The 14,502-nt window shown below is 32.0% G+C and overlaps 1 protein-coding gene and 2 long non-coding RNA genes across 3 annotated transcripts in view; all 3 read right to left on the minus strand.

Annotated features, from left to right (window-relative positions):
• The window catches only part of LOC149483991 (uncharacterized), a 418,879-nt gene that overhangs the window by 17,348 nt on the left and 387,029 nt on the right, over window positions 1–14,502 (minus strand). The gene's annotated exons all lie outside the window — the stretch shown is intronic.
• Window positions 1,418–5,823, minus strand: LOC149483993 (uncharacterized). Its single transcript, XM_089701586.1, has 6 exons — window positions 5,225–5,823; window positions 5,001–5,144; window positions 4,281–4,403; window positions 3,732–3,878; window positions 2,962–3,086; window positions 1,418–1,474 (listed from the first exon to the last, which is right to left on the minus strand). The coding sequence occupies exons 1-6, from the start codon at window positions 5,651–5,653 to the stop codon at window positions 1,450–1,452; spliced, it is 993 nt and encodes a 330-aa protein (XP_089557712.1). The 5' UTR covers window positions 5,654–5,823; the 3' UTR covers window positions 1,418–1,449.
• Window positions 13,479–14,333, minus strand: LOC149483994 (uncharacterized). The gene is made up of 2 exons (XR_016316373.1): window positions 13,973–14,333; window positions 13,479–13,719 (listed from the first exon to the last, which is right to left on the minus strand). It is a non-coding gene; the product is annotated as an uncharacterized LOC149483994 (long non-coding RNA).

The raw sequence follows: 14,502 nt of genomic DNA on the forward strand, positions 1-14,502 counted from the left end.
ACCGATAGCTAAACAGTACACACAAGTATACTACATATATACTTTTATTGGACAGCTTGATTTTAGTGAAAACTAACTTAAATATTAAATTAAGCTTTTTAATATGTATCCTAACGCACGAATTTACGGTTTATTTTAGAATAACATCCCTGAGCATATGAGACGTTTTGTTTATTTTTGCTCCATTACGCAAAAATTCGGCTTTTCTACAACAGAGGTTGTCAATTTTCAATAGATATATAACTTTGAACATAAACTCATAGAAATAAGTTTGAAATTTGTGTTAAACGTGATAATAAGAATGGTCATGGTCATGTGGCATGGTAACCACCTGAGCGGCGACAATGTCACGCGCGCTTACCACTTCTATTGCCTTGTTATTTAGATTTCTATGGGTCAAACCCATAAAAAAAAAAAAAAAACAAAAAAAAAATAATTAAACCCATATGCTCGGGCACTCGTAGGTTGGACTGGTCAATCCTCAGGTCTGGCATAATGTCTTTGCCAAAGCCCAAATAAATGTAAAATTTCGGCCTTTTACTAAAATTGTTGTAAAATTGTGATTTTAATGTTTATTGTTTCAATAAAAAATTGTATTGGCGTTTGACCGAGTTTTGCAGTCGCTCCTAGAATTGACTAGGCCAAATCCGAAACAGAATAACTTACGTTCGAGATTTGACTGAAAAGTTAGGACCTCTTAGGTTTATAGTAAAAAACGATGTCAGAGGGCGAAATTCAAATGTATTTCGAGGATTGCCCGATACCTAAGATAAACCAGTCCATCCGCGGAGACATTGTGTTTCGGGATTTGATTATAACATATTTTATTTTATTATTTGTACATTGTATCAAATAATTTCCACATTATTAAAAATGGATGAGCACATGCACCATATTAGAAGCTTTTTTTGTAAATGTTGTTTTAATACATAATTGTAGCAGGATCATACAGAAATGCTTGTATTGAGAAGAAAACATATTGAACATTGCACACATTTGAATATAACCTCTATGTTGGAACACAAACAAAAATACATATATAAAAAAAAACACGAATAAAGCAACAACCGCAAAAAAACGTTGCAAGTCTAGAATGAAAGTCTTAACATGGAAAATATAACCATTCACATTTCCAGGTAACTTACTTACTTCCAATAAGAATAAAATACCTATACAAAAGAGACACTATAAAAAATCCAGATCAGGAAGGCAAAGATAGAATATGCAACTTTTATTAGGTATATTCAAAATAATTATAATCTTCATGTAGGATTATTATATACCCGACCCAGATACTTTAAAGTCTTTTTAATATATTAAAAAAATGCTCTCTGACTTTCAACCAATAAGTGACATCAAGCCAACTATTTAGCAACCACTGAAACTTTCAAGATCACAAACTCAGAACTCAGAAGACTACAAAAGGGCAATGCCACAATCTTATGTATTTCATTCAGCGTTATCGTACCGCACTCTGAAACAAATATTACAAGCATTACTTTTGGATTGTTTACTATAAAATACTAGCTGCCCCTGCATACATTGTCCTCTATTATCCCTTTTACCTTTTTTTTCTCTCCATAACAATTATCATTGTAAATTATACCTGAATTAGTTCAGCCATTCTCGAGGTTTTCGTTTAGCACCATATGCAATATATACCAATTCATTTTTTTATATAGATAAAGATAATGTTGTATCTTATTGTTCTTGTTGTATGTAGGTACTATGTACAACATCGCGCACAGACATATTAGCACTGTAGGTGCTGTGCTGACGCAGGATTTTCGGTCGCGTCGCACATTCACATGTAGTTAGTAAATTAAAATACTATATTTTTGTGTAATTTAGGGAAATATATAATTTCCATTGACTGCATTCTTTATTTTCATCTCCCTACACACAGCTACACTAAAGCACGTACATTGATTTATTGATATTTATATACATATAAAAATGAAACCTGTTTTCCTAGGTCACGGCATCACGCGTGAACGGGTGGACAGATTTCGATAATTCTTTTTTTATAATATTCCTTGAAGTACGAGGATGGTTCTTATGGAGAGAAAACGTAAACATGTACCACGGGCGAAACCGGGGCGGACCGCTAGTTGTACATAAAAATCCGCACACTATGCGTTGTGGCAGCTGCAGTGTCTCGGTCCCTTTTTCGTAAAGGGACAGTTGGGGTTCAATGGAACAAGGAAACAACGTCAATAATAATTAATGTTTAAATTACAAACGAATTCTCGGGGTTTCACTTCATCCACTTAATTGCCACATGATGGCGCAGTGGAATATAGGTATAGACGGTGCGCGACAACAAATAAATAGGAAGGTATGTTATATTTTTATTTCACATAACTTTCATCATTTCAGCAATTAATTGAAGTAAAGTTAAATGGAAAATATAATTTAACAAATATTTAATGTTCAACGAAAGTTCAAACGAAAATTTCAAACTGGAAAGGGATTCTATGAAACTACGATTATGATAACTATGAAATTAAGATTGATGTCTTCCAGCGTGCCACATGCAGTTCCATTGTATTAGATTGATCTTATTTAAATTTGTTACAGGTTTTGAAGTTACAATGGTGAGAAATCTATAGCGAAAATCTGATAGGGTCTGGCACAGTGAAGTTTATATGCCTCAAGCTGAATAATTTTCCGAATCGCCAGGGTAAAATAATTTTTTTCCCTGAAAATACGTATTATTAAGCAATACATATTATTATGAAACAAGTTTTAATAAAAGTAGACTTTTTTGTTCCATTGCACTCCACCATCCCTATATATTTTTACGCCATGTTAACGTCTCAACTCTTGATTATTGAACCCGTTAAGAGGAACAATTTGAAAGGCGATAAATGCAAAATAACATGAAAAAATATTTTAGATTTAGATTTATTGCAGTCAATTATGAGATTTGTAATCGATGACAAGTGTTAAATGTTTTACCTTTGTCTTTGTCCTCTGCGTTTGCTAAGACGACGTCCGGACGAGGGATCTTGTAAAGTGAACCGATTGGTAGTTTCCGGAGCAACACGCAAATTTCTTCCCGTTGACGAACGTGCGACACTCACCTGTGATATACATATATCTGTTACATAACTTTCAACTTACAAAGGAGATTGCCCAAGTGACTATGGCACTTGGTATCGCAATCAAACTTATTGTGTCAAGATGAAATATAGCTCAAGTTAAAGCTTGATGTTAGTACTTTTAGATATGATTAAAGTTTTTATGTAAATAAGCCGCAGTTCGCGACATTCAAAATAAAACAATAGTTTTATTCAACACTTCAAAAAATACTTTATCGAGTTTAAACTAACGATTAAAGAGCTTAGTAGTAGTAGTGAAGTCCCGTATCCCCGTAGTGGGGTAAGGGGCAGATGCATTATGCATACATCTGTTTCACTGATCGATTTTCTTTAGGGACAAGTAGGTGATCAGCCTTCTGTGTCCTGCCAGACCGAGACATTTTTTTTTTCTTCGTCTCCACCGGGAATCGAACCCAGGACCCTCGGTTCTACGCTCACGCGTCAACCACTGTACCAAGGAGGCGGTCCACCAAAGAGCTTAGATATATAGAAATTTGTCACATTACATTTACAATTTTTACATGTAGAATAAAATGTGAAGAAAAAAGAATAGTAGATTTCTTATTTCAAAATGATTGGAATATTTTTTTAATATAATATTATAAGCTGGAAACACTAAAATTATACCTTATCCATAAATCTCTTGATTAAATCAGGACAGTTTAAATTCTTCTCTGGTTCCCATGAATCAAACTTGGTAGACCATCCCTTCCAATGGATTAAAAATTCCCTGTCTCCATTCTTCTTATGATGGACTTCCAAAATGCGTTCCACCTTTAATTTGTCAAAAATGATTAAGCATTTCTCATTGATTTAAAACAACAACATATTGTTTGATAACAGAAAATAATAAGTACAGTAAAACCCGACGCGATTATCCAAATCAGCACTGGTTCCAATTAATTCGGATAATAATTTGCATTCTACTGTAAATGTGCAGGTAAAAACAAGTATTTCTATAGCTCATATGTTATTCTAATGAATAAGTGTTACTGTAGTTTTATTCAAATCTGTGCAGTATTTTTTTCCTAAAAAAGTATCGAACATGTATACAACATGTATACTCACAATAGTACCATTTATAATATTCATAGAAAATAGAATTATATGTGTATTCAGGTGTTTATATTATTATTGGTGTTTTTCTGTATTGCATAAATTCTTGTGTAAACTTACTTCATATTCTGCATTTTCATCAGCATTTTCACTGTCCCAGTTAGTTTTTGCTCGTTTGGCTGGAACTTTGGTCTCCTTTTTTTTAGCTTTCCTCTTATTACTCTTTTTGGGAGGATTTTCTTTCTGCAATTTTTAGTTGAAATTTATTGTCTTTTATTTAAGTTATATTTAGTAATAACTAGCGGTCCGCCCCGGCTTCGCCCGTGGTACATATTTACGTTTTCTCTACATAAAAACCATCCTCGTACTTCAAGGAATATAATAAAAAAAGAATTATCGAAATCGGTTCAGCCGTTCTCGAGTTATGCGCTTACCAACACATTTTGCGATTCATTTTTATATATAAGAAGAAGATGAGGGATATAATGCCATTTGACATGAATTCTTATCAAATTTTAATAATAATGCTTATCCAACACATATTTTTAGTAACACTTTTATGGGTACAAATGTATAATAAAAATACATCACATACTTCGCATCTTAAATCTCTAATTTGTTATAATGGATTTTGATATTAGTAATATTTATTAACCATCTTTACACAATATTGTGTATCATTAGAAATTCCATTAGAAAATCCAAAAATATCATTGACCATAAATGTTCTAAAAAGTTCCCTACAAAGTACAAACACATGAATAAACTTTACCTATTTTTAATTTTAGTATCAATATTATACATGCGCTTATATGCAAATAGATGAAAAAAATTACTTACTTCTTCATTAAATTTATTAATAACATCTGGGCAAGATAATGTATCATGGGGTTCCCAAGAATCACTATCTGCACTGTATCCCTTCCAACGAATCAAATAATGGAGTTTTCCTTTAATTCTCTTAGAATCAACAATGCTTTCAACCTGAAATTCAAGTACATTATAATTTATATATTCTTCAGGCAAAACCTTATGCTGTACCCTTTATATCTACTAAACACTACCTCATATTCTTCTTCTTCTGCTACATTCTTCTTAGTCTCCCGTCCTGATTTCCTCTTTTTGGATTTAGCCTTACTTTTGCTTTTTGGTGTTTTTTTAGGCGTTTCTTTGGATTCCACCGAATCAACATCATCAGCTGTATCATCATTTTGCTTTAGATCCGAATCAGTTAGATCGTCATCATCATTGGTTTTGTTATTCCTCCCAGATTTACGTTTTTTAGATTTATTTTTTGATTTACTAGTTACGAGTTCTTTAGAATCATCAGAATCTCCATCGTTTATACTATCATTCTTATCTTTAGATTCAGATTTATCTTCTTCACGCTCCACACTCTGGTCAGCTTCTTGATCTTCATTACCAAGCGACCCGGATCCATTAGTAGATGATACAACATCATCGTCTGCACGGCTTTTAGATATTTTACGCATTCTGAATTTCGGAAAGTACACAATAATGAATCAAGTATAATTTACCGAATAACAGACGCTTACACCAATAAATATAGCGTCCTATTTACACAATCGCAGAAAAGGAGGGAAAACACAACCCGACCAAGCGCAATTCTATATCACTCGAGTGCGACCGACGCATCACGCATCATACAACAAAGTTGCTATAACTAAATTTTAAACTTTTGAAGAAATAATTTATTTTATTTCAATTAATCGTGAACACATCGTGAAAGTTTATTATAAATATATTATAATATATCAGATTTATGAAGTCATCTGATATAATATATTTAAATTAATCCCGTGTCCCGGTGTTTGTAAACTCCGCCGAAACGTATACGTAGTATATTATTATTAGTCTGTGGTTGAATCGGACAGAAGGCAGAACAATTTAAAAAATATCTTATATATAAAACTAGCGGTCCGCCCCGGCTTCGCCCGTGGTACATGTTTACGTTTTCTCTACATAAGAACCATCCTCGTACTTCAAGGAATATAATAAAAAAAGAATTATCGAAATCGGTCCACCCGTTCTCGAGTTATGCGCTTACCAACACATTTTGCGATTCATTTTTATATTATAGATTCTCGTGTCACAATGTTAGTCTGCATACTCCTCCCAAACGGTTGGACCGATTCTCATGAAATTTTCTGTGCATATCGGGTAAGTCTGAGAATCGGCCAACATCTATTTTTCATATGTACCACGGGCGAAGCCGGGGCGGACCGCTAGTGTAGAAATAATATTATGAAAATAATTGTGAGTATAAAAAGGTATAACGATATACAGGATGTCCCAAAAAATAAGCAAAAAGTAGTGATATACTAAAGACAAAAAAAGTTTAAAAGACAACTTTTTCCTGCTTTGTTTTAATCATCATGTAAATTAAAATTTTGCACTTACCACATTTATATATCAATTTTTCGATTGAAGCCTTATAAATATGTAAAAAATGTATGCGTGTACTAGACTACACACGTAAGAAGTGAAACTTCTTTATGACCTTAAAAATGTCACGAGTATGGCGTAACGCAAAAATGTCACGCGTACGGCATAACGCAAAAATGTTACACTAAATTTTTGTCCATCCCCGATAAAGAAGTTTCACTTCAAAAAAATGTGTGCGTGTACTAGTGTACACACGGAAGTGAAACTTCTTTATGATCTTATTTTTCAAAAAAATAATTTACTATATGCAACTTTACAGAAATACGTCGAATCACGCGTGGTGGGGATAAGAAAAAGATGGCGCGTAACGGAAAAATGTCACGCGTAACGAAAAAATGTAACACTAAATTTTTTTCCAACCCCGATAAAGAAGTTTCACATCAAAAATGTGTGCGTGTACTAATGTACACACGTAAGAAGTGAAACTTCTTTATCACCTTATTTTTCAAAAAAAAAATGTATGCGTGTACTAGAGTACACACGTAAGAAGTGAAACTTCTTTATGACCTTAAAAATGTCACGAGTATGGCGTAACGCAAAAATGTCACGCGTACGGCGTAACGCAAAAATGTCACGCGTACGGCGTAACACAAAAATGTTACACTAAATTTTTGTCCAACCCCGATAAAGAAGTTTCACTTCAAAAAAGCATAAAATAAAATATTCTATATTAAAACCGTAAAACGTTTATATGTATAATATGTGCGTCATTAATTTCTGACTGTTTCGAAATTTGGTGCAAAATAAAATAGTGTGAATAAAATTTGTAAAAAATCAATAAAATAAAACAATAATTGAGTAAAATTCTATAGGCATATTATGTATGTATTTATACAAGATATGTATATATATTTATACAGGGAACTTCTCAACGTGTTATCTATGAAATTATACTTTAACTCAATTGTTTAATTTTATTTACACACTGTTTTATTTTGCACCAAATCTCGAAACAGTCAGAAATTAATGACGCACATAGTACATAATATATACATATTAAGACAGAGGTTAAGCTTAAATAACTTGAAAAATAAATGACATGATCACGCCCACGTGTTGGTGTTTTAAAAAATTCAATCAAAAACTGAGAATAACTTTAAATATTTTAGAATTAGAAAAATAAATATGTACCACAATCAACATTCAAGTATTAGAAATAAATACCATAATTACACCTAAGTATTAGAAAAAGAGATGTAATTACTAACTTTTTTTAGAAATTCACTAGAATTAGCATTAAAATAAACACTTAGATTTTGCTGATCACTTAATATAATATTACCACGTCACTATAGAGCGTTGGAAATAAATACGAGTGCAATAGAAAAACGGTCAAGTAAAGTGATTGGACGTACGTTAAAACGATACGCTATCCCTACTCCGCTGGAGAAAGTATACGTCGAATCACGCGTGGTAGGGATACGGCGTAACGCAAAAATTGCACGCGCGCGGCGTAACGTAACGCAAAAATGTTACACAAAATTTTTGCCCACCCCCGATAAAGAAGTTTCACTTCAATAATTTACTTTATGCAACTTTACAGAAATACGTCAATCACGAGTGTAAGGGATAAAAACAAGATGGCGCGTAACGGAAAATTGTCACGCGTAAACGAAAAAAATGTTACACTAAATTTTTTTCCAACCCCGATAAAGAAGTTTCACTTCAATAAAATGAAATTTTCAGGGTAATTTTTTTATGTTATTTTATTTTTTACGAGCCCTTGAAGTTGTGAAAAGGTTGTGAACATACTAGGTAATTTTATCTTTCTTGGAATTTAATTTTTTTTTATTCCAATCAAAAGATCTAACGATAGTAAATGTTACCATACTGGATTGGCCTATCTTTCAGCTTAGCACACAAAAAAAGTCAAGCATCGACCGCAATAATTAACGTCACTATAAAAAGAATCTTATCATACTCGGCGATAGTTGAAAAATTGAAAAAAACGTCATAACTTCGAAAATACGAAAAATCGTATTTCTATCCCATACATGGGGGTGATTTGATATGATTTCCCATACTACTTTTTGGGATACCCTGTATATAACGGGTGTAATCGTTAAGTGTGCACAGGCGATTATTTCGTAACTATTAGAGCGTTTTCACATTATCCGATCCGATATCGGATATCGGAAGCCGATAGCCGATATCCGATATCGGAGGGAAGTAAAATGTATGAAATATGTGCCTGTCTTTCACATTGTCCGGTCCGATATCGGATATCGGAGCCGACACCGATATTCCCAGTGGCTATCGGACGATAATGTTCAGTGTTGCCAACTCAATTTTCGAAAAGGCAGTATACCAACAGCAAAAAAGCACTAGTTTGTGTATTTTCAGTCTTATAGGGCGCTCAATCTTCAAAAAAATATTCTTTGTTTTTAACCTAAAACCCTTTCTATTAAAAGAAACCTTTTTTTATTAAGAAAACACACATTTAAGTATTTATAGGCATTTAAAATACGATTTATACGGCAGGTATTTTTATTTGCCGTATTAAAATACACGGCAATTGGCTGAACTGAAGTAAACAAAAATATAATGCGTTCTTAAATTCAAATATCTATCTTCGAAAACATTAGTGTCTATCATCTTTATTTTATCTCATTCTGCCTCGCTCCTCCTCCTACTCGGATGTTGGTTGTGCTGTTTATTGTATTGTTGTCATTGAGTGCTTTGTTTTTAACCGACTTCAAAAAAGGAGGGGATTTTATTTTTATTTTGAATTTACAACAAAGAATACAAAGTTTGAAAACTCTTAATTCTAAAATAATTGTTTATGACAATAAAATAATTTATGTATCTTTACTTACAGGAAATTACAACAATCATATTACAAATATATTTGAACGAGTGACAATATTATTTTAGGATATTACAGTGTAATAAGAAAAAGAAAAGAAAATGTGAACAAAGATTGTATCACTTAATAAATTTATCATAGGTACTACATGAATTTTTATAAATGTATGTAGTGAAAAAATGACTAAATGACTAGGTACGTCTTGCTAAAAATACATATAATAGATTTTGAAAGGTATTTACTAATATGTATTACCATAGACAAATATAAATTATAGTACGACATAAAAGAGATGAAATTAATTATTTTGGAACTAATTCGTTTTTCATTACCTGGCAACCCTGAATTGGCAATGTAGCTGTCAAGTTGAATAAAAATTTGTTGTTTTTTTCGTGAAGTGGAGAATTATTGAGATAAAATTGTTATTTAGAACAAGAAATTTAAATAAAAAAGGAGACATCATGAAAAAGGTTAAACTTAGCGGTGTCCGTGATGTGGTGTATAAAGTTTTTATTCGGTGTTTGTCCGAATTTCAAGCTGGAAATTTATTGACTGATTTGGAAAACGTTTACAAACGTACAGCAGAATATACCGGTGAGATTCCATTTATTTTTGCTCAGTACTACGTAAAATAGAATATTCCATTAGTGACGAGTGTTTAATGTATGTATGTATGGCGATTATTACGTTTTCGCAATTTAATTTGAGGTTATTTGTATGTAAACAAAAACTAGTTTTTATAGTGCGACCAGCACAATTTGAGTCAAGAAGTTATATCCAATCCAACCAGCCTCAAATAAAGTACCTAGTTTAGATTTTACTACATAGTATAGTGATAACTGTTTTCATACAGCTATCTATCTATTAATCAATCAAACCATAAGAAAAATAATCATATTTACTGTATCATATTTACAGATACTGAAGATGCCCCGTACCCTCTTGCCAGTACTTCGAAACAGAGTGATGATCAGTCCTTTGAAGGAGTAGAATATTTAGATTTTGATGAATTATATTAATGTACAAAATTTATCTAAAAAAAAATAAAAATATGTGGTTTTCAAATCGCCTTGTTTTTTTCTACCCGACGGACCCAGAAAGAGGGTAATGTGTTTGAGCTGCATGTATGCTTGTTTGTTTGTATGTTTGATTCTATGTGTGCCTCTGCAGTCTAAGCACTTGACCGATTTTTATAAAATAACTAATTCCAAATACATTTAAGTAAAATTTGACCTAGGTAGGTCAATTAAAATACTAATGTATTTTTGTCTTAAATTTGCACTATTGCTACAATGAAACAATTATAACGGTTTAAATCGCGGTATTTATTTTAGATTATAGGTATATATAGATTTTTGGATTTTTATTCTATAGTATCAAGATCGCTTGCGTCGCAGTATCAGTGTTGCTATATGAGCGACGGTGGCGCCCTCATTTATTTTCATCTCTTTTGTGTCGCACTGTATATTCGTCCATGGTATTACTAAAACTATTAACTAATACTAGGTTGTAGTACATATTTATAATGTGTTAACATAAGTATATTATGTTATACAAATGACCGATATCAAAACTATTTAGTAAATAGCACATCTAAATAATATGCAGTAATTTGTGATATCAAATCTTTTTTTACATTTTACTTTTCTTTTTTGAAGTTGTTTTTCTTTATCGTAGTTATTTTTAATGTACATGTACAACTTTGATTTATAACATTTGATTTTTTTTAATTATACCTTTTTTTATCAACTGGCAATTTAGTTTAGTTTTCTCTAAAAATTTCTGGCAACACTCATGATGATATCGGAACGATTTTATCGGACAATGTGAAAGGGCAAATTGTATCCGATATCGGATATCGGCTATCGGCGTCCGATATCCGATATCGGATCGGATAATGTGAAAACGCTCTTACGGATATTAAAAAACTTTAAACTGATATCGAAAGTACATTATTTACCGTTTTATTTTTAAAAAGTTATTGTCAATTTACTCATTAGGTTAAGGGATTTTGATATCAGTTTTATGTTTTTTTATATCTGCAAGAGTTATGGAATAATCGCCTGCGCACATTTAACGAGAGCGTTTGTGAGTTTATCCACACATTGAAAGGTCGTTCTGCGTTCAGTATGCTTTGCCCTTTTCTTAGTTCGGGCCAATGTGTAGACGTATTCAACTACGACCAATGCGCCAACGGCCATTCTACACATATTATACATAATATCTATAATACACTGAATTGGGTTTATAAGTGAAAAAAACGTTGATCAACAGCTAAGAGGGGCTCTTAAATTTGAGAGACGTTTATAAGTAAGGCTGAATATATACACACCAGTGGCTTGGCCAGCGCACTTGCCAGCGCATTGGCCTATGTGTGGAGGCGGCATAATATATGACGATCACCATAGATAATAAATAATACGATCACATTACAAAATACGTATGTCAATTCATGTACATGTCATTTATACACGTAGACAGAGAATCCAATAGACACCGGCAATGCGTGTCGCAGAAAGAGATAAAAAAGAATACGTCACAATATTTAGGGTTACCATGTGAGGGAAAATTTACCCCGCAATTTGTAAGATATAGGTCTACCAGAATCTGATGGCATATTTATATTTTAAAAATAAAAGATTTTCATGTGGCAACTTTATTTGACAACTATCAAATTGGTTGTCAAATTATTTGTGTTGATGATTAATTTTTAGGATTTTGTCTTCAAAATCTTCGAAATGTCGATAAAACCGCTGCGATCACAAGCAAGAGGTGTTGTTTACAATGTGTATAGAAAAATATTCGATGAAGAAGGGTCAAACACATCACAATTTTCAATTTTAAAGCGCGTGAAAGATTTTATTGCTTAGTTGGACTTACCCGTTTTGATACTTTAAATTAAAAATGTTATAAATAGGTAACTAAGTATAATATTGTTTGTTGATTAAAATATAATTTTATCAAAACTTATTATCGGAGTTTCCAATACGGCTATTCGTCAAGTCCAAGCTGTCCAAGTCAATTTTATAATGTGTGTCTGTTAATACTTACGAAAATAAACATAATTTTATTTTAAATTTATTTTATTTTATAAAAAATTATAAGCAGTTTTGATCTACATTATCATTATATCGATATTTTCACATGGCATACTGGTAATGAATATATACAAATATAGGTATGTGTAAATAATAATATGTATTGCCTATATAAAAGTAATTTGTATAATTGTATATTATACATGTAAGTATGTACCTACATAATATTAAATGGATATCTCATTATTAAGTACAGTATTGTCCACTTATGTAATGTGAGTAATGATATTGAGGATAAAATAAAAAATAAGCAGTATCAAGATCGTTCAGTCCATTTTCCCTAGGGTTGCACACTCAAAATTTTGATTTCCCTAATTGCCATCAGATTCTGGTTTACCTATACAAATCTCTCAATATCATTATTCACATAACATAAGTGGATAATAATGAGATATCCACATTACATACTTACATGTTTATACTAATATTATAAAGAGAAAATGTTTGTAATTATGTATGTACATATGTATGTATGGTTTTCGGAGCGCAGCTAGTATATAATAAACATATTACTTTTAGATGGGTAATACATATTATGTATATACACATACCTATATATTATATAATCCATACTATATAATATTATAAATGCGAAAGTAACTCTGTCTGTCTGTCTGTTACTCAATCACGCCTAAACTACTAAAACAATTTGCATGAAATTTGGTATGTAGATATTTTGATACCTGAGAAAGGACATAGGCTACCTTTTATTGCGAAATATGTACCACGGGCGAAGCCGGGGTGGACCACTAGTATGTATAATATATATCATTATCATAATCCCATATAAAAATGTGTATGTAATGATAATGTAGATGAAAACTCGATTGTTCATTATTTTTTATAAAATAAAATAAAAAAAATAAAAGAATGTTTATTTTCGTAAGTATTAACAGATACACACGTTAATTATATTGACCGACCCGCGAACGCGCAAAAAAAACGAAATTTACTTAATAATAATTTATTGTAATAAAAAAATTACATTTAAATTATCTCTAACTTAATTAACTACGTCCCTCCGGTTCAATGTTGGAAGTTGGAACCAAGAGTGTCCATTGTCTTCGGCGGGGCAGCGTCGCGGTGGTGGTGATTGCCGTAATACTTTCTAACCTTCGGTTTTGGTTTCCAATCTGTTCATCCTGTAGCTACAATCCAAATTTGTCGTAAATTATCCGGTTCAGGAAAACTGGAACAAGCCATTGAATATTTCAGATATTTAATTAAATACACACTGCAGAATATATATTATTATTTCCCATAATAGTGGGTAACAATTTGTAGAAAAGTTGGCAACACAAAATTTTTTAGGTTAAAATTTATAATTGTTATTTTTGTGGTTTTTAAACAATGTATTCAAGTCAACAGCACGTGATACACAATATATTAACACGCTGAAATATCATGAAGGCCTATAAACTGATAAAGAGTTGTATACTTACGAGTGAAAAGACAATCCAGGCATTTTCGTTCCACTATCACTTTAACACCCTTTAACGCTACACCGCACCATGGTATTATTTTATAAGGTATTAACAGTAAGTCTAAATCATTAAAAACCAAACATACCATGAATTACGTAACTTAGAACATGTAAAAACTATATTTTTAGGGAAGACGATAGTTAGCTGTCAAACTTTGTTTAGCAAAGTAGGTTTCTTTTCTTGAAAAAAGTGGCACGCTGGGTGAAACAAAAAATTTTATCGTTCTCTCTCATTTCTTTACACAACACCGGCATAAGTTGCTCTTTTTCTTGTGTGAATGCGACATAAACTATCAATTTGTCTATTGGTTTCTCTGTCTACGTTTATACAGTATAAAAAAAAATGTATTATCCTCAGAGCAATAAACCTATTAATTCCTCTGAGGTATTATCTATGTACATGTCAATTGCTCAGAACAAAGAATCCTATGGAACTGCCGTAATTGTTCAATTTGACGCGGAAATAATAATGATATACCCATCTCTTTC

The sequence above is a fragment of the Colias philodice genome, chromosome 12, assembly GCF_061535455.1.
Source record: "Colias philodice isolate Cphi_HAF_F1 chromosome 12, ilColPhil1 Martin Lab GWU primary, whole genome shotgun sequence".
Classification (NCBI taxonomy): domain Eukaryota; kingdom Metazoa; phylum Arthropoda; class Insecta; order Lepidoptera; family Pieridae; genus Colias; species Colias philodice.